Consider the following 19,618-nt stretch of genomic DNA (forward strand, 5'->3'; position numbering starts at 1 on the left):
GTAAGAGTACTAACACTCACACAAAGCGTTGCTCCATCCCATTTTAACGTCATTTAAGCTTACCTGATTGGAACTGTGTGCGAACCAGTTTCTGTGAGTGAGTGAGTGAGTGTGTTCCTTTCGAGGTAGTGGACACAATTAAATTTAATTTTATTAGTCGATGACGATAAAGGAATTCTGAATTCTAAATTTCGAAGACGAGATAACAAACGGTGTCATGGTGACGCTGTGTTGTCATCATGTAATTACAACAAATAGCCACCAGGGGTCAGTAGAACTCAGTGACTGACTTCTGCGCAACAGGAATGAAAGGGATAAAAATATTTCTTCTTTACAGTCCTGAAGTGAATTCAAATTAGGAGGTCACATACAACACCACCAATAACAACAACAACAACAATGATGATGATGCATTTTTACTGAATAAGTCTTTGGTGTCTTTTTCATAGCTCTTTCACATATTTTATCTATATGTGTGTGGACTCTATGTTTAAACATAATTATGTGCATTATATTTCATTTTGCAAACTTGCTAAATCTTTTTTTGAAAATGATTTTTGGTATTTAATTTATTATACGTATATGTTAGAATGTGAACAATCGGCTAACAAGGTCACTTCTCATCTCACTGTGAGTTCAACTGTGATTATGGGACCGTTTACCGGATCTCGTGGCTTAAAGCAGAGTCTGTTTGCTTTGGTGCAAACACGTCACTCACAGGTCACTTTAAAAACCAGCTCCTCTTATTGCAAGAAAGATGTTTTTTAAAATCAAAGGCCCAGTTTCTATTATTGTCAGTGAATGTGCAGTTTCAGCAAAATAAAATAAAATAAAATAAGCAATCAAATTCGACGGTTTACGCTTTCTTTGCTTTATCTTTAGATTTCTTTTATTTCTCTTAACTATATTTAGCATAAGTAGTAAAATCTGTTGTCCAGTCTAAATGTGTGCCCTCAAAACACACTGTTTAAGGAGTAAGGAAGGAATGACTGTCCTTTAAATGTAACTCCCAGTAGGATTAAGTTCACCTTTAAGGTGATGGTATGAAGAATTGTTGGAGACACGTGATTAAAATCCGGTGAAGTGCTGTGGGGCTGTGGGAGTGTGAGCCTCTGAGCGGCAGACGGAGAAGAGCAGCGTTCGTGGCAGGTAAGATCACGCTGTGTGCATTTACAAGTCAGATGCGGTGTCCTGCTGCACAGGAGGGAGATTTTTTTTTTCTCTGTGAGCTTTGACTAAAAACAGCCTTTCCGCGAACAGATTTGCGCTCATATTTTGAATGGCGACGCCTAATGAAGCAGTTTGACACATTATCACGGGATATCTTTGGTCACACCTGTGGGAGAATCGTCCAGCATTTGGTGTGGGAGCAGGCACGCTGACAACCTGTGGATTCCAGCAGCGAGACAAACGCGTCCAGAGTGCTTGCAGCTGCTGATCTGCTGTGTGCCGTGCACGCCGGGTAATTGTGGGAATTTGTGATCCGGTGATAAAGAATCGTCTGAAGGTATTTGCAGATAATGACCTTGTGACGTTGATTAACATGATCTAATAATCATTTTCAAGAAAAAATTACATTTTTTGTTCGATTAATTGGTGACTGTAAATTGGCTATGCACACGCGAAGTGCTTGAAGTGTATAGAATAAAACACTGCATGAATTTATAGTTTTTGTGAAAATGTGGCTTGTACGACCAGAAAAAAGGCGCTGTGTAAATGCATGTGCATCACAGTTGCAGCAAACTCTGCTTTCTTTTGTTAAGAAATGTGGAAGGAGGGAAAGAACCGCTTCAGGAAACAGCCTTCAGCTGCCGGGAAATGGATGTCATTTATCCATCTCTCTTTTTGTGAACCCTATAGTAGCACCGATATGCACCAGTATAGTCTAATGTTCCACTGGAACTCTACTGGAGGGGCGAAAAATCATTCTGGAGAAAAATGATTCCCTCAGCTGATGTTTTGATGATGCTGAGTCTGAAGCTTTGTCCACATATCAAGGGAATTGCTTGCTCTGTGTGGATTTTTTTTGAAGGGCACGCTGGTTGCTGTGGTGGACGTTGTAGGCACTTCTGCACAGATGATCATCTTGCATATTTCCCACTCAGTCTTCTGCTCTTAACTTGGTCCCCACCGCAGTTATTTCACCTGTGATCTCTTTAAGTCACTTTCATGCTCTGTCTTTTCTGCATAACCTCTAGTCTCATCCTGTATGTGCACCGCTTAACAGTAAACAGCAACATTAGAATCACATCTTACTCAATCAGCCATTTGTGTAGGCCTAGTGTGCATGTAGATCCTGTCATCATGGAAGAGAACACTCAAAAGTGCTCATAATGGCACAACAGAGCTACTGGTTTGCCTCACTGTTGGTTTAAGGGTTTTCCTTTAATGTACAGTTAAAATGTTATAAAATGAGTGTTTGTCTCAACCCCAAAAATCCAGTATCGATCAGTCTGACTCCGCTTTTTAATTTCTGGTACAGCAGGTAGAGTTGGGCTGTCTTTTCTTTGCCCCGTTTTAGTCATAACACAAAGCACAGCAGCTTGCTTCAATTCTGTGCTGAACCTTCAGCTCCAGAGCAAATAATCACATTGCTCAGACTTCCAAACAAATGCTGTAAGTTGTACGCACACATTTTTTTTCAGTTTTCTTGTGGGAGTCAGAGGGTGTAAGAAAAGGGAAAAAAATCTTAATGGAATGGTGTGCAACCTCTTTGCTGGTTGCCTAGCAACTTCATTCAGTGCATTCACATGCACTTTAGGTTCACACTGCATGAGAAACCGGGTTACTGTAATTGGAGCATGGAGTTAGAGGTACCTTATTTTCTGGGTGTCTGCTTCTGGTGCCTGAAAAGTCATCTTCAGTGGTGACAGTTGATTGTATTCCTAAATAATTCCAACCTTACAGTCTGAATAACTTTTGATTCCGTCAATGTTTAACTTTTTCTAACTGAATACATAAATGAATAAATTAGGCATGGTAGGGAGTCTGGCTTTATTTGACTTCTACTTAGACAGCTTGCTGTTGAAGGCTTCAGCTTTGGGTTCTGCACCAGTATCTGCTCAGGCTGCATAGCAGGTCCAAAGGGCTTTGTTAGTAACCACAAGTAATGACAAGAATGTAGACAACTTCTCTGCTTGGTGCCAAGTTTGCTCATTACTGTCATCAGTGTGCTGCTAAAACAGCACATCTCTCATTCTCTAGTTGATTTTCAGTATTTGGCACTTGTCAGCCGACGGTGCAGCATATGTGTCATCCACCTATAGGAGGGTATTCTTTGCCTGAGAAAGCATACAGACTAAAAGCTGCACAGGTTGGGAACGTCGGCTGGTGGCTCTTAGCTTCCTTTGCTCTTTGAATTACGCTGTCAGCAGGCTGGCGTGCTGTCGATGATATGCACAGCAGCAGGGTCTTTCAAGTGTTAAATCACAGTCTCATCCGTCAGATCCAGCTTCCTGTAGCTGATGCTTGATTAGTCACTGACTTGAAATGAAGAACAGCGTGCACGCTCATCAACATCGTCACCACGCCGAGTTTATCTCAGAGGCCCGTTGCATTCTTTGTCCGAATTCTTCAAAGATCTTCATGAGAACCAGACTCATCTTTTTACTGCCTTTTCGTGATACTATACACATTTTTGTCCAATCAGAAGAACTTAAAGTATGTATTGGCAGTTTGCATGTAGAAGCTTTTTTTTTTCTTCTCTTCATTGTCTCATATGTGAAAAATGGATATGTGTGACATGTGCTTGGTATCATATAGGCTCAAAAACCCAACCATTCAGCTTTTCAGTGTTTGCCTCACAGCAGGAAAAAATGTGGAATGTTGTGGGACGGCTTTTAAAAACGGCAGATAACATAATCATACATACGGGAGCTCTCAAAAGGTGCTTTTAATTGCACAGAAAATAAAGAGGTTAGTGTTCCTCCAGCATATTTTTTTTTCTCCCGGTTTGTCCATCATGATTGGCTACCACAAAATAGAAACTAAAAACTTGATTTGCTGATCCTCTTTTTTGTTTGTTTTAAATGTAGGGTGTAACGCCGGTCCAGGAAATGCCAGAGTGTGTTTGACCGAAGAAGATGCCGCCCCTCTTTAATGAAAGTACAGGTAGGAGAAGTGAGCTCCTAAACATGTAATAATTCAGAAAGGTTCAGAGGACTCTGTTTGATTTGTTTATGTTTTCCAGTTTGCATGCGCCCTCATCACACTTTAATTAAAAACTAGGTTTTAATCAGCAAAGTGGAAGTCAGAAAGAGAATAGTCAAATTAGCGGTGTTGTGATTGGTGTTACTGCTGAAACGCTTCCCATAAATAACAGAAAACAAAGGATATGTCATTATATTTTCTCAGTGAGTGAGCTGTTTTTGCTCTAGATCAGCAGTCAAAATATCAACCACATTCGCTTTATAATGATATAAGGAGGATAAAATGTTTGGCACTTTCGCCTAGTAAATGATTTATGACTAATTAATTAACTCAAAGTGAGTCAGAACAAAAGAGGCTCGTGTTTTGATGCCAGCAACACAACTTACCTTCTTGACACAAAACTTTAGTGCTGTAGTCTGGCAGATACCTTTCCTACAGCTGACGGAGTGTCCTGCGATTGAACCTTGACCCCAGGTAACTCCTCCCACCCGTCAGCTGTAGAGTGGCTTATGATCACATGAGTCCTCCCCCTCACCACTCCTCTACCTTGCTCACCCGTGCATGCCCGGACATGCTGTGAAACACTGAGAGAGGGTGGAGACAAAAAAAAACAAAACAAGAAAAACCGGAAGGCATGAGAGAGAGCGAGAGAGAGGGGGGGGTTGAGGGAAGGCAAAGATCGTGGGTGTGGGAAAGCGAAAAAAATGTCATGCTACAGCTGCAGTTTTGGGTCGATTCTCAAAAAAGAAGCAGGACAGAAAGTGAGAGAAAAGGGGAAACTGTGGCTGTAATTGGAGCACACGCAGGGCGACTCAGACAGGGGAGGGGGTGAGATACATGCCATTAAGTCAGCGAGAAACATGCTGTCATTGACTCATTCCTCATTTCCTTCTCCCTCTTTCTTGATATCTGACAGAGCAGCTCCATGATCCCCCACGAGAAGCATGGTGAACTGTAGCATTTCAGACTCGGCGACACAAAGATCAAGACGTTGAGAGAGAATGAAGAGGTGCACCTTTCCTGACTTAACCTTTTTCTGACTCCTTTTTTTTTTTTTGTCAGCCTTACACCTTGGGACCTACGGGAGAAAGACAACTAGCGATAATAATCGCCTGATGCAACACTTTCAGAAACTGACAAGCTAAAGAAATATCCAGTTATTGCCTAGAGCTGTCACACACACACCGGCTGCAGCTGTACCACAAAGAGGAGTGGAGTTAGTCACCGAGTATGGGATGTGACATTCACAGTGCTAAGTTGTCCCCTGGATGTCAGGACCCCAGGAACAAATGAGCAGCAGTGGATTTGGCAGCAGCTCCAGCTTGCTTCAGGGCCGGCGTTTTTATTGCCGGGAATGGGCCCTGGACAAGCTGCGTCGCTGCCTGGACGCCCGCTCGGGGCCCGGGCAAGCTCCCGGGATCCTGGTAACGGGGGGACCTGGTGCCGGGAAGACAGCTCTGTGCACCGAGGTGGTGTCCCCCACCTCAAAGGCAGGGCTGGCAGTTGGGTTGGCACAGCGTTGCCTTGCGGCCCACTTCTGCCAGAGGGAGGACCAGACGAGTACAGTGCTGTGGAGGTTTGTCCTGGGCTTGGTGGAACAGCTGAGGGCCTCTCCCCTCCTCTCTCCAGGGTACGAAGAGCTCCTTAACAGCCCATCTGTATCCTCTGCCCTGGAGCCTCTCACGTGTCAAAGAGACCCTAATGAGACCTTCAAGAGGTTTGTACCATGTTTATTTTGTTTGTTTGTTTTTTCTTTGTTTTGGTGTCCTACAAAAAGTCAGCACTTCCATCTTTTGAGATCAGTTTTGTTGAAACACATCAGTGGGAAATTTCCCACTTCTTCTAAATGAAAGGGAAAAGAAAGTTGCCTGAAACAAATCCAGGTGCTCAGCGTGTATGTGCACGTTCAAGGGTATGGCTCATGCCCAGCTCATCACAGCAGAATTTATGTGGGGGTCTGTAAATCATGACGCTGGTGATGAAAGCCAGAGCAAAGTTCCGACTTCGTGCGTGGGAAAAGCGGTTTATCAGATTCCAAAATCAATGAAAACAGGCCGACGGAGTCCTGGCACTGCAGCTCGGTGCTGTTGTATAAGTGGCCTGTTTGAGTATTTAGTTTTAAATGTAGCTGTTAACAGATCGTGTATTTACAATGATGTTATCTGTTTACTGTCAACCTGCTGATGACCCATTTTGTGTTTTGTTAACATGATGATCTTAACTTTATGCAACACAAAAGCTATGAAATTCAATCCGTGACCATCCGGTTATCTGACAGCATCTAGGATTAGGGCTGTTATTGTTTGAATCCAGTTCCATGCATTGAAATCTATATAACTGTTTTTGTTTTGTGGCAGAAAATCTGAAATTGTATTCATTTTATTGCATGAAAGATTAAAGTAGTAAGCTAAACGTCATTTCCAAAACACATGCTGAGTTGCCAGAGTTGGTATGAGCTCCTGTAATTGGGGGAAGGACTAGCAGAGTTAGTTGTGGACATCTCACAAAGCCACCTTACCTTCGACCTTTTTACTTGGATGGACTCGGCTTGGGTTTGAATTCACGGGTTTCCAGTGTTAACACATTTTGCGAAGCTCCCTTTTCATTGTTTGCAGTTTGGTGAAGCTGAAGTTTTTCCCACATCTCCACTTAAGATCACTGAGCTCAAAAACAGTAGTGCTGTCTGGTCTGTCTTCTGAGAGAGGACCACCCTAAATACCATGATCCAGTAGATAAAAAGTGAGCTGAATAAAGGCTGCTGTCATAAAGTAATGTGCATGTAAAGAGTGAAGCTGCCTCACTCTCAAAACAAAAACAGAGTAAAGCACGAGCAGCTGTTCATGTTGTGGGAAAATGCTCCAGCAGAGCTTAAAGGTTATCTTTGTTTTTGTCTAAATAAAGGTGGCTTTCTGCAGGTGTTTAGACTCTCAGCAGGCAGTTAACTGCCTCACAGTCTGTACATGTAAAAGCTGCAGTGAGCGGCAAACAGAAGCCGGGACAGTCGCAGGAAAAGTGTGCAGCAGCCATTCTTCCTCGTCTTATATTTATGTCTCCCCCTCATAATGCCGCCCATTCACAACACACAATGGGGCCTCCAGTGAATGAACGCTGCAGTGTTATTTACAACATAACATCCTTTCAGAGACGGAGGGGAGAGGGAGGGAATTGAGGGGGACAAAGAGGTGAAAAAATGCCTCCGGCTCCCCGGTGACCGTCTCGGCACCGGTCAGCGAGGTCACTCTCCTCTCTGAGACTTTGACACGTTGCCGGTGTGTTTGCTTTGCGGTGAGTCGGAGCGCTTCTGCACTCCTCCTCTGTTTGCTCTCCTCTGGTGTGAAGTGCTGAGCTGAATTCCACATTCCCCTCAGACTGGCTCGCAGCCAGCAGCTGTTTGTGTTGGGGGGGCTCTTTTGAGAGAAGGTGGCTGCGGGTGAAGCTCCACTGTGTCAGGACACCCATGGACAAATTGAAGAAACGTGGATTTGAATTGGCAGTGAAAGAGAAGGAAAATAAGCCTGTGTGTAGTGCAGTGCTCCCTCTGTCTGGGTCTGTTCGCTAAACTGGTGTCTTATATTGATTTTAATCCGAGCCATAGAAACAACTGTTCAATACTGGGTCGTGCCCTTTTTGGTGTTCGCGCTAACCTAAGTGCCAAGCTGGGAAAATGTATCATTTCAGACACACGAGCTGACTGTTCACCCAGTCACTGCCTCACTGGACACTTGTGGCTATGCTAGCTTCTTGGGAGACACATAATCTGATGACAAAGTGCTACAAACTGCCGCTGGACTTCCCATGACAGCAGTAATGACAGTCAACAGCAGGACAAATGGGCGGCTTGTAGTGAAGCTCTTTCTAAGTAAGCTCAGTAATAGGTAGTGAATTGTGTTGAACATCTTTCATATCAGTTCGAGTAAAGCCACCATACTTTAAAGTGCACATAGCATTGGCTGCAATGTCCTGTGTGTGTAAGAAAATATATTAAAAGTATACAATACAAATACAGTTGTCTCTACAGGATTTATCCAACTAGATCACCCATATTAAATGACTGTGTCACCTGAATGAAAGAATTACCCTTCCTCCTCCTCACATCAGAGTGTTGTTTTAATCAGATAACTAAAAGCGCGCAGTGCTATGATAAGCTTGTCATAACCTCGCTGAAATCATCACTCAGAGCAGGATGTCGCTCTTCTTTTTACTGCGTAATATACTTGATAATAAAGGTCGAGTCTATTATCTGGTTAGCTAAGTCTTGAAATATTAGTGACCTCAAGACATTGCAAAAGACCTTTTGTAAGCAGCTTTGATGATTCATCAAATAAAGCCACAATCTCACAAAACTACCAGTGGCCACTCCCAGCCTATCAAATCTGAGGATTTGCTTCCTTTTATTAATTCAAACCCTACTCACGAAAAGCAATTTAATTTCAAAATAACAGATACATTAACTGATCATATAAACTTGGGAACTGTTTGGGGTGGTGCCATTTGTTTCAGAACAAGCATATAATCCTGTTTGTTTTAGTGTCTCATCCATGCATGAGATAACTATTAGGCCTAAAGTATAATCGTTATAGAGATGACTAATTTTTTTTATACATATTTAAAGTGGTGAAACTTCTCCTCCCACTCCTTATTATGTACATATGAATCCAGAGCTGATTAATTCTTGACCCCTGAGTGTAAGCAGGGGTCTGAGTGAAACTCTTTTGAGGTAGTGTTTTTTTGTTTGTTTTTTGTTTTAAATATAAGTTGAATATGTGACATTATTTTGAGATTAAAGTTTTTCTCCTCTTGACTTTTTACTTCTAAAACAAACAAACAAAAAGACAACAACGGTTAAATCCATTAGATGAAAACCTGTTTGGCCTCTAATGGTACCTGGACCTTGTGGTCATTTTTAAACACAGACATTAACACTAATGACAGCTCACATGCAAACCCACACCCTGTGTTTGTTGCAGGATAAGGCATTTTTGCCAGCTGTAAAGCTCTTCTGAAAACTAGCGCTGTGCAATACTACACATCGTGGCATCGATTGGATACCAAGTAATTCCAAGTAGTGTTGTCGATAATAGCGCTGATGCTTTAAATTTATAAAGCCAGCTTATGTATGTATAAGGCCATCTGCTGCGACCCCAACCGGTCGCAGCAGATGGCCCCGCCCCTCCCTGAGCCTGGTTCTGCCGGAGGTTTCTTCCTGTTAAAAGGGAGTTTTTCCTTCCCACTGTTGCCAAAGTGCTGCTCATAGGGGGTCATATGATTGTTGCGTTTTTCTCTGTATCTATGAAGCGCCTTGAGGCGACTTTTGTTGTGATTTGGCGCTATATAAATAAAATTGAATTGAAGAGCAGTGTGTCATGACCTATGAGGTGAATCTTAAGCACCTTTAGGCAACTGTTGTTGTGATTTGGTGCTATAAAAAGAAAACTGAATTGAATAATCATATATTTGCAAATTCTGAACAAATTTTATAACGACTAAATCACCGGACTACATGCTGAACTTGGATGGAAACAAAGTATTGATCCTCTTGTGCTAGTATCAATCTGATACCAATACCAGTACTGGCATTGATTCGATATTGGTATTGTACTATCGATATTTGGAAATTTGAATGATCCCTCTAGGGGTGTTACTTTTTTCTCAGGTGAGAAGCTTTGCTATAATACTGCTGCTGACCTGCACCCATGACACGGAAGTGCAGCTTCTCCAAATGTTTTTTTCTTTTTTCTCCTGCACCACTATGATTGGACATCAGGGTCAAGAAGTTCAGTGGTGTCTTTGCCGTGCATCCATAATAATAATAATAATAATAATTATTAATAATTATGTGAAAAGAATTGCCAGTTTGATAGCGTGTGTGAGAGAGAGAGACCAGGGTGGAGCTGTAAATTCACATGTTCCATTAACCTGAGTCACCATCAGATCACAGCAGGGTGTGGGTGCTGACCGCAGTGATTAAAAGGCAGTGACGCCGCTATTTTAGCTTTAGCCAAGTTTGTAATTGTTTTATGGTTTTGCAGCTTGTTCCGGTGTTTAATGAAAGTGTGGGGTGTGGGGCTAAATTGCTGTTTAGTTCTCTTGATTACAGTTTGATATCTGTGTTAACAGGTTAACATGAGAGTCGGCTTTAATTTTACTGCAGAAGCATCTGATAGCAGTTGTCCTGGTTGACTCTTGTTTACCCACTTGTAGTTTGGATTTGACCTAAATTACTGTGAAAGTGTAAATGGAATTGCTTAGTTTGCCTGACATTTGCTTACTTTTTTTATTGAGTTCTTTTTCAATGGCTGAATGAAACTGATTATGACTCCAGTATTACTGAAGATTCAACATATGGAAAACAATGAAAAAACTTCCATAAAATGCAGTAAAAAATTAAACTCCACACTTTAAATAAAGATGCCTGAAGCAAAGTCTGACTGTCACTCCCAGTGACTCACACTGACAATGTGCGAAAGATCTAATCTGCTTTGCGAACACAAACGAGTGCCAACAATGTTACTTTTCTTTTTCAACTCTATTATCAACCCACGAATCCTGCTGTTATTACATTGTCTTAAGTGTAATGTCTTGCACTGTGTGTCTGCCTCTTCCTCGCATGTCCTTAGAGCAGTGTTGGAACCCCTGTCGGACCTTCCTCCTCCTGCCCAGACTCTGATGATGGTTATAGACTCTCTGGACGTAGAATATGGACCAAGGGAAGGAGTTAGGAAGAGTGGCTCCATTGCAGAGCTTTTAGCCTGCAGTCAACACCTGCTGCCCAGCTGGTTGCTGCTCGTCTGTTCGGTCCGCCGCCAAAATAAGGCCCTGTGCAAGATGTTCTCAAGTATGTACATACTTCTCTTATAAGATTATGCAATATATTACAAAATAAATAAATGCGATCAGTTACATGTGAACACAAGATGACATATGGGTTGGTTAGGGTGTGGCCATGATTGTGCAGTGAAATCACTATTTTTGTCATCTAAAAATGCACTGACAAACACTGACCAAGTAGTTTAATTGGCTGTTCACTGCAATACAGTAAACAAACAAGAATTTTCAAAATTTCTATTGAGATGCTACTTCGGTCTGTGAAGGTTCTCAGTCATCCAGAAGTCCAGACGCTTTTCTTTCCAAGCTCCTTAGACCAGGTGCTACTTAGGGTGTTGCCTGAGGTGCTAAGCTAACGTGGTTTTATTTCTACACCTGCTAAGCACATTCTCCATTTTGCCACATTAAAAGTGGAACTTTATACCAAATCATCCAGGACTTAGATAAATTGTTAGCTGGAGGTCTACCATTACACTAGAACAAGCTGGCATAGAGTTTTCAAAATAAGAAGCAAAAAAAACAAAGCATCACATAAGACTGAAAAAATGTAAAACCTAAAAAAAAAACTGTAGATAGAATCCATGAGGAATATAAAAAACTTTATTGAAGATTTAAAACAAACAAACAAACAACTGTCCTATCTGTTTGTAGGTTTTCGTAAACTCTGTCTGGATGATCTGCGGAAGCCTCCAGCAGTCCGTGACGTACAGCAGTACATCCTCTGTCGTCTGGATGAAGAAGCAGCGCTTCGTCGACAGCTCACCCCTGATACCGCTGATATGCTGAATCTTCTGCACATCAAAAGTGGCGGCTGCTTTCTTTTTCTTCAGCGTGTTCTGGACGGTGTGGCAGCTTCGCTGGTGGGTCTGCGAGAGATCCGGGACATCCCCGGGACTCTCAACGGACTCTACCTTTGGCTGTGCCAGAGATTGTTCCCCCGAGGGCGCTTCATCTACGTAAGGCCTCTCCTCAATGCCCTCTTGGCTGCCCCGAGGCCCCTAACACCCCAGCAGCTATTCATGGCAGTCTGGACTCAGGACACCTTATTAAGTCTTCAGGACTTTGAGAACAATCTCGAAACCCTCTCTGCGCTCCTAATCGATGGAACCGGAGGCACCAAATTAATTTTTCATGCAAGCTTTACAGAGTGGCTGACAGATGTTAAGTACTGCACACAGAAATATCTGTGTAGCAGAACAGAAGGTCATAGCATGCTTGCATCATCTCTGACTCTACAGGGACCTAACCTTGACGTTGAGGAAACTTGCCAGCTAGCCACACACTTAATTTGCTCAGGGCACCATAAAGATAAACCTGCATTTTTGGCACTGTGGATGCTGTGGGCAGGTGTACGTGCTCTTAACCCCACCTGCAGTAAAGCAATTGCCACATCCTTAGCTCAGCTTCCTGTTTCAGTGAGTCAGGATGTTGCTCAATTGCTGATGAGAAGTGGACTAGTCTCTCGAACCTTTTTTTCTGGAGCAGACTCAAGTGATGCAATGCATAGAGTAGGTAAAGAAGGAATTAATGTGCAACAGACACTTGAAAGGGAGACGTCTATAAAGGACCTGCTTGCCAGTGGCATGTCTGTAAACCAGCCTGGTTCTACAGATGGACAGACTCTGCTTGCTAGCGCAGCCCACGAGGGTTCTGCAAATTTAGCTAAACTTCTCCTTTCACATGGCTCTGATCCACTGATCAGTGATCATCAGGGTCAAACGCCACTGACTTTAGCCTCCAGGCAGGGTCACGTCAAAGTGTTGTCTGAACTCCTGGAATGGGCCAAGAGCCAGGACCAAAAAACTGCAGTACAGATGATGGAGCATGTTGACAATGAAGGATGGACAGCGTTGCGCTCTGCAGCTTGGGGTGGACACGCTGAGGCTGTCCATCTACTGCTGGATGCAGGAGCAGATGTAGATGGATGTGACAGCGAGGGCCGAACTGCTCTCAGAGCTGCTGCATGGGGCGGTCATGATGAAATTGTTCTCACACTACTGGACTATGGGGCTCAAGTTGACAAAGCTGATAGCAAGGACCGCACACCACTTATCGCAGCTGCCTATATGGGACATCATGAAGCAGTGGCAATATTGTTGGACCATAATGCACGTGTTGATTTGGCTGATGGAGATGGGCGCACTGCTCTGTCAGTTGCAGCTGTCTGTGTCCCTACAGCAGCAGGGGTCAAAGGTTTTGGAGAGGTAGCAAGTCTGTTACTGGAGCGTGGAGCAGATCCAGGGCACAGAGACCATGATGGAATGACACCACTTCTTCTTGCATCCTATGAGGGCCATGAAGATGTAGTCGAGCTTTTGTTAGAAGCTGGTGCTGACGTAGATGAAACTGCTGGACCTGACGGCAGTGTGCCTGCTGCTGCTGCTGTTACTCCCCTCCTGGCAGCAGCAGCAATGGGACACATGAAGACCGTGTCACGGCTGCTTTTCTGGGGAGCGGCTGTGGATGCCATTGATTGTGAAGGCAGGACGGCACTATGTCTAGCAGCAGCCAGAGGGAGCGTAGAGGTTGTCCGTACATTGCTGGACCGAGGCCTGGATGAGAACCATAAAGATGATCTTGGCTGGACTCCATTGCACGCTGCTGCGTGTGAAGGACATCGTGCAGTTTGTGCCATTTTGACAGAAGAAGGCAGCATGGCACGAGTTGGAGAGATGGACATCGAGGGACGCACTCCCCTTATACTAGCTGCCCAAGAAGGCCATTGGAGCACTGCCAAACTTCTATTAGACAGACAGTCTCCCATTGACCACAGGGCCTATGATGGGCATTCTGCCTTGAGTGCTGCACTCCTGGAGGACAATGCTGATGTTGCAGAGCTGCTTATGAAACGAGGGGCTGATACTGATGTCCGGGATGCCGAAGGGCGTCCTTTGCTCTACCTCCTAGTATTGGAGGGTCGCCTTGATATGGCTACTCTCCTAATTGAGAAAGGGGGTGTTCCTCTGGAGTCCAGAGACTCTGAGGGCCGTACAGCGCTTCATGTGGCTTCCTGGCAAGGATTTGTAGAGATTGTAGACCTACTTTTAAGACACGGGGCGAATCCCAATGCACAAGATGCAGAGGGGAGACCACCAATACATTCAGTGGCTTGGACAGGACACGCTAAAGTAGGACATCGCCTCCTAGAAGCCAGTGGCATCAATATAAACCTTGCTTGCCATCAGGGGGCAACAGCTCTGAGCATCGCTGCCCAGGAGGGACATGCTAACATCGTTGCAATGCTTCTAGAAAGAGGCTCAAATCCCAATCACATGGATAAATATGGCCGCAGTCCGGTCAAAGTGGCTGGGAAACATGGACACTATAACATTGTCAGGATGTTGGAGAGCTATGGAGCCAAGCCATATCTAGGTGTGTTGCCTAACTCTAGTACTGTATCCCCTTCAAAATCCAACATGATCTCATCTTTAGGAATCTCAGAAAGTAGTGGAGGTGAAGTAACTGCTGCAACCTCATCGTCCTCGGTTTCTTCTCCAGGATCCACTGCAGAACGATTCCACTCCATGCAGAGCTCCCAAACCTCATCGACCTGCCACTCACTGGCCACGGTGCAGACGGTGCCAGCTGACAGCCTCAGCTTTATACAGCAGATCCAACAGCACTCACTGCCCCGCAGTCGTAGCCGTAATTCCACCCTCCCTCCACCAGGGGGCTCGGGCATAGGTAGTCTCCACGGAAGCAGTAAGAGGCAACCCAAAGGCAGCCCTCCCCCTACTGTGTGCACAGTCACTGCCATGGTGCATAATTACGAATTGCCTCAGAAAGGCCTATCATCTGGACTTGAATATCATGACAAAATAAACAAACAAAGCTCAAATTTAATAAAAACAGAGAGGACTAATTACACAGGTGGTAAATGGAACTCTGTAATGGCTTCACTTGGGATAATGCCAGGACAGGACCAACCGCTAGGTGCTAAAAACCGAGAGAACGCTCCTCTCGGATACCCGTACAGGCTTCAGAACCCACTTCAAGAGGAAGCTTGGGATTCTAAACCCCAGAAGAACATTTTGTCACCGGTTTGCTACAGCTTTTCCCCCGTCCCACCCTGTAGTGCCTTGCCAGATGATGTAATGGTCACTATGACAACCACAGACCCACAGCTTAATCTCAAACGGGCCATCAAACTGCAGTTTGAGGGTCCCACCAGTGTAGCCTTACACAAGAGAGAGACGCCTCTGTGACTGGTACTCAAGTAAGTTGCCTAAGTTAGCACTGACTAGATTTTCTTCACAACCTTTTTACTGTACTGTGGCTCAGTGATGTAAATAACTCAATAATTCAACTGTCAGCAGCAAAAATGCAAACATAGTAACTGTCAAACCAAATTCATTTTAGTTCAAGGGTGTCCACTGAGAATAAAATTGACAGGATCAAGTCTTTGATAGGTGACTTGGTTAATTAGATAAATTAGATGGTGAGACTGTTATTTTGAAGTCCATTTATCAATCTGTGTTCTTATTTAATTCAGGATTGTAGGGGTCCTGGAGCCTATCCCAGCTGTTACTGGGCGGGAGGTCAAGCACACCCGGGACAGTTTAACAGTTGATCACTGAGCTAACAGACAGCCAGAGTCAGACAGCCAGAGTCAGACAGCCATAAAAAGAGTAAAAATTACTAATTGATCTAAAGTAATTAAGTGGAGAGAACCACACACTTACACTGCACAGCACTTATTTCCCCTTTCTTTTTTTATTCAAATGCTAATGATTTTATCTTTCTTTTAGGTGGAGTGGGACATTTTATGTTCAAGGAGATGGCAGTTTTTTTTGGCAGTGATTCACTGGGTTCAAATGAGAGGAAATCATTCCTTTTTTTCAGCATCCTTTCAGAAAACCAGAGGAAGAAGAGACTGAATGACATTAAAGCATTTGTTTCTTTTTTGTTTTACCTGTTGTGTGGGAGGAGCAGAGCACATCCTTACAGACAAAATCATGCTGATATATTTAGTGTAAAGCATGACTTGGATGTTATTTTTCTATGATAGCATACTTTTGATCGGCACTGGTCTGACAAAAATACCTTTATACTATTTTGTTTTTATTTATTTTACCCCGTAGAGCCATTATAGAGTAATGGTTGAGGTTTTTTTGTTTGTTTTTGTTTTTAAACAGTCATGTTCAAGAGCTTTAAGCTTGTGGCCTTGACCTTTTAGGGAAGCCTTTGGTATTTGCTATAAACTGGCCTATATCCCCCATAGTTGTTCCATAGCTGTCAACCAAAAATAATTTTCAGAAAAACAAGCCGACCAGAGCCTGACCTACTGCTGGTTTATGATACAGTGCTAACCCTAAAACGCCGCCAAGTTTGCAGAATGCAACTTGGCTCACTGACAGTGTGTCTGTGAGCAGGCAGGAAGGAAAATGAAAACTGGACAATAAAAACTGAGGGTGGATGTGGGAGGGCTGTTAATTCCAAACGTGTATGTGGCCTAAAATGTTTTGTTTTTATTCATTTTTTTTCATCAATATTTAATTACATAAATTAAAATGGCAAGTGATGCTATAAAACGTTCTGTGTGGTTCTTCGTGTGTTTTATACTTTTACTGTAGCTGCATTTCAAGCACTTTTGCAGCTAAATGTCACGGATGGCTTCTGATGTGGTTGCATCGTGCAGAGATGAAAGTCTGGCTGCGGGCTGATGCTGGCCACCTGGGGTTATGAAACCAAATGATTTTGGACACACTTGAAACTGTAGAAGGGACCAGACGCAGCTCATGGCGATTCTTGACTATGTTTTTTGAGGCGTAGCATCTGAAATCTGTAGCAACTGCAATATCAAATGTTTTGGAGTTTGGAGGCCAAGTCGATGCCTTGGGCTCTTTGGTTGGTTCCCTGAGCACTTACTGATGTGTGGTAGGGTGCGTCGAGCTGCTGCTGTGTATGGTTAGCTACAGTGTTTAGGTAGGTGGTACATGAAAATGTAAGATCCACTTAAATGCCGGGAGCCAAGTTTTCCCAGCAGGCTCTAATTAACATTCATCATCACAGTTGATTTGTATTTCTGTGTATTAACCCCTTTGTAACATGACATGCACCTCTTTAGAAGTATAAATGCTGCTAGCTGTGTACTACATCGGAGGCTCTACATAGATTCAATACAGAAGCACAATTCAGGCGTGAGTCCTAACAATCGCCTCATGTTAGCTCCTTTATGATAAGAAGCTTGTGTTCACCACTTTTATTAGACGCCTATTTAATGTTCCCATCTGATTGTTTTATGAAGATTGGAGGGAAGAGCTACATGTTGTTTGGAACAAAACTTATTCCTGTCTTTCTAAAGCCAAGAACAAAATGTCACACTGTCTGAATTCTTAACTATGTCGAAAACAACCGATGCACTGTGAGAGCAGTCTTTGCAGGGCTAATTATTTTTCCCTCATCTGCATTTGTTTCCACTCTTAAGAGGATTTTGAAAAGTTATTTCTTGGTGTGAAGTGTCAGCCTTAAAAAGCGCTACGAGCAAAACGTTTATTTTAATGCAAGAGTCGACACTATCTACAAGCTGGCTGACGAAGAAAATGGAACAGCTTGAAAACATTGCGCGTTTCCATAGAGAAGCCGTACTACTCCTGCTGCTTTACAGAGAAGCTGGAACAGTTAGCACGCTGCTTTTCCAACAAAGGCATATAAAGTCAGCACAAAAGCAAACTTAATGTGATTTTTTTTTTCCCAGGGTGTAACATTTAGGAAAAGGATCAAATGCATATACAGGATTAAAAGCATTGTGGGTCACTAAAAACTTGTGCGCTGCATGTGAAGTATTTTAATGAAACTGTGAGGCACACGGAATAATGATTTCCAGAACCTTAAAGCTACTTGAGGGCAAAATGTAAATTATGAACGGAAGCTTGAATAACACACTAATACTGAGAATTTCTCCAAGACTGTAAGAAAGAGACACTGTGAGCTTTTTATATTTTACAAATGCTCTCACTAATCTGTTAATCTTCTATTGTTTTATGCTATTTTGTGTGTAGGAACTGGCTCATTTCCATAATTCCTCCACAGCTGCATAACAACATCCTTGCAGACTATACAGCGAGCACAAGGTTACCATACCCTCATATAAATGAAGTGATGTGCATTTAAAACACTGTTCGAACTTACAGGTTTAAAATTTATTTACTTCCTTGATTTTATAATTTAACATGCTCCACTAAGAGTGTTGCAGGTTTGGCAGGTCATAGAGTTTCATTAACGCATTGTAAAAAATGTAACTGACAAAATTCTGGGGCCAGTGAACTGGGAAATGGGGTGCATCAAATGAGGAACAGGAAAGCTGGATGACAGGATAGCCAGCTGGCTGGAAACAAGGAAGCTCGCTGAGTGAAGAACAATGGATGAACAGGATAGTTGATTGGCTAGGAAACAGCTCGTGGGAAACAGGTGGAGCTACAGAGACGGAAACAGGAAGATTCGTTCTGAAGAGCTCGCGTTGCAGTTAACAGAGAGGAGAGGAAATGGTATGTCTGCAGATAAAATCCATGGCATGTCTTTAAAGTTACCCCATTAATCAACCAAGTCCCTTTAGTAACATCTAGTGGCAGGTAAAGGCCACTGACTTCCATGCAAATGTGTATTTAATTTGAATATTGGATTTGGCTGCTATCTTTGAGAGATGTAGAGTAATTTTGCGTCTCTACGCTATCACAGTGGAGTTCAAGTGTCAGCTTTAATTTGTGGAGCTTTACAAAAGTGTTGTATTTACCATTTAGAAACCGAAATGCTCTTTTCTTTGATGAGGTGGGTAAAGGACCAAAATTCAGGAAACACTACCAAAGAAAATAAGAGGTTACTTAGTGGCTGTAAGAAAGAAGCAGTCTAACAGGACATGAAACCCGGTGCTGGAGGATGGTGTCACACAAATACAAACTTCATTTGACACTGAGCTTCTGAAAGAACTACACACCCTACATTTACTGTGTATGAGCAATTACTGTGGAATCAACCTTTCAACAAATGCTTGACATCATTGTGCCATTTTTTCCCCTTGTATGACACGATGACCACACTGCACCGCTGGCTGTCTAACAGACCCTGAAAGCGATTTTCACTCCGTACGAAATGTCCAGAATGTGTGCAGAGAGCATGTGTCATTCTCTGCGAAGCAATCACGACATTTTCGAGATGTGAAGCCCGCATTGAGAGACGAGTACTGATAAACAGCTGGGGAGGAGTGAGGGGGAGTTTGATCTGTGGAGAGGTTGGCATGAGTATCTCAGATGTGCAGGAAATTGACTTAAAATGCAAACAGAGCCCTCATGTTATTCTTCACTTGGCAACGGATACAAATAGGTGGGCGTTAGACGCGAGAGGATCCTCCTTCACTTCTTTCTACGTTCAAGTTCATTCTATTAATTTTCACCACAAATAAAATCATAATTGTAGTGGGTTTACAGCTGAATTTTACTGAGCTCTTGTGTAAAAATCCACAGTCTATATTGGTTTTTAAATTCACAAAAAGACACAAACCCCATATTTATTCATGGTGTGGAAGATCTAGTTTACGCTATTGTGAACCAAACACTGTGTTTATGTCAACTTTTAATATTGTAGACAACCTTAAGGCAGTGTTGGGAAGGTTACTTTTAAAATGTATTCCATTACAGAATACAGAATA

The 19,618-nt window shown here is 43.1% G+C and overlaps 1 protein-coding gene across 6 annotated transcripts; it reads left to right on the top strand.

The window, feature by feature from the left end:
- Positions 1–1,073: 1,073 nt before the first annotated feature.
- ankrd50l (ankyrin repeat domain 50-like) lies at positions 1,074–16,475 on the top strand. Of its 6 annotated transcripts, none has more exons than XM_013914160.1 (7): positions 1,074–1,149; positions 1,261–1,507; positions 4,035–4,110; positions 5,066–5,866; positions 10,767–10,984; positions 11,626–15,190; positions 15,723–16,475. In XM_013914160.1, the coding sequence occupies exons 4-6, from the start codon at positions 5,418–5,420 to the stop codon at positions 15,177–15,179; spliced, it is 4,221 nt and encodes a 1,406-aa protein (XP_013769614.1). In that variant the 5' UTR covers positions 1,074–1,149; positions 1,261–1,507; positions 4,035–4,110; positions 5,066–5,417; the 3' UTR covers positions 15,180–15,190; positions 15,723–16,475. The 6 variants fall into 6 exon arrangements, with proteins under 6 accessions (XP_013769614.1, XP_013769615.1, XP_005746292.1 ...); XM_013914161.1 differs by having other exon boundaries at positions 5,071–5,866; XM_005746235.1 differs by having other exon boundaries at positions 5,212–5,866.
- Positions 16,476–19,618: the final 3,143 nt, after the last annotated feature.

Source organism: Pundamilia nyererei, unplaced genomic scaffold (assembly GCF_000239375.1).
Source record: "Pundamilia nyererei isolate P.nyererei 1_Seehausen unplaced genomic scaffold, PunNye1.0 scaffold00175, whole genome shotgun sequence".
NCBI lineage: Eukaryota > Metazoa > Chordata > Actinopteri > Cichliformes > Cichlidae > Pundamilia > Pundamilia nyererei.

Bases quoted from the DNA above. Each gene is read 5' to 3' on its own strand.
- ankrd50l (XM_013914160.1), top strand. From the start codon at position 5,418: ATGTCAGGACCCCAGGAACAAATGAGCAGCAGTGGATTTGGCAGCAGC. The intron at 5,867-10,766 runs GTTTGTACCATG...GCATGTCCTTAG, and splicing joins CCTAATGAGACCTTCAAGAG to AGCAGTGTTGGAACCCCTGT. The intron at 10,985-11,625 runs GTATGTACATAC...ATCTGTTTGTAG, and splicing joins CCTGTGCAAGATGTTCTCAA to GTTTTCGTAAACTCTGTCTG.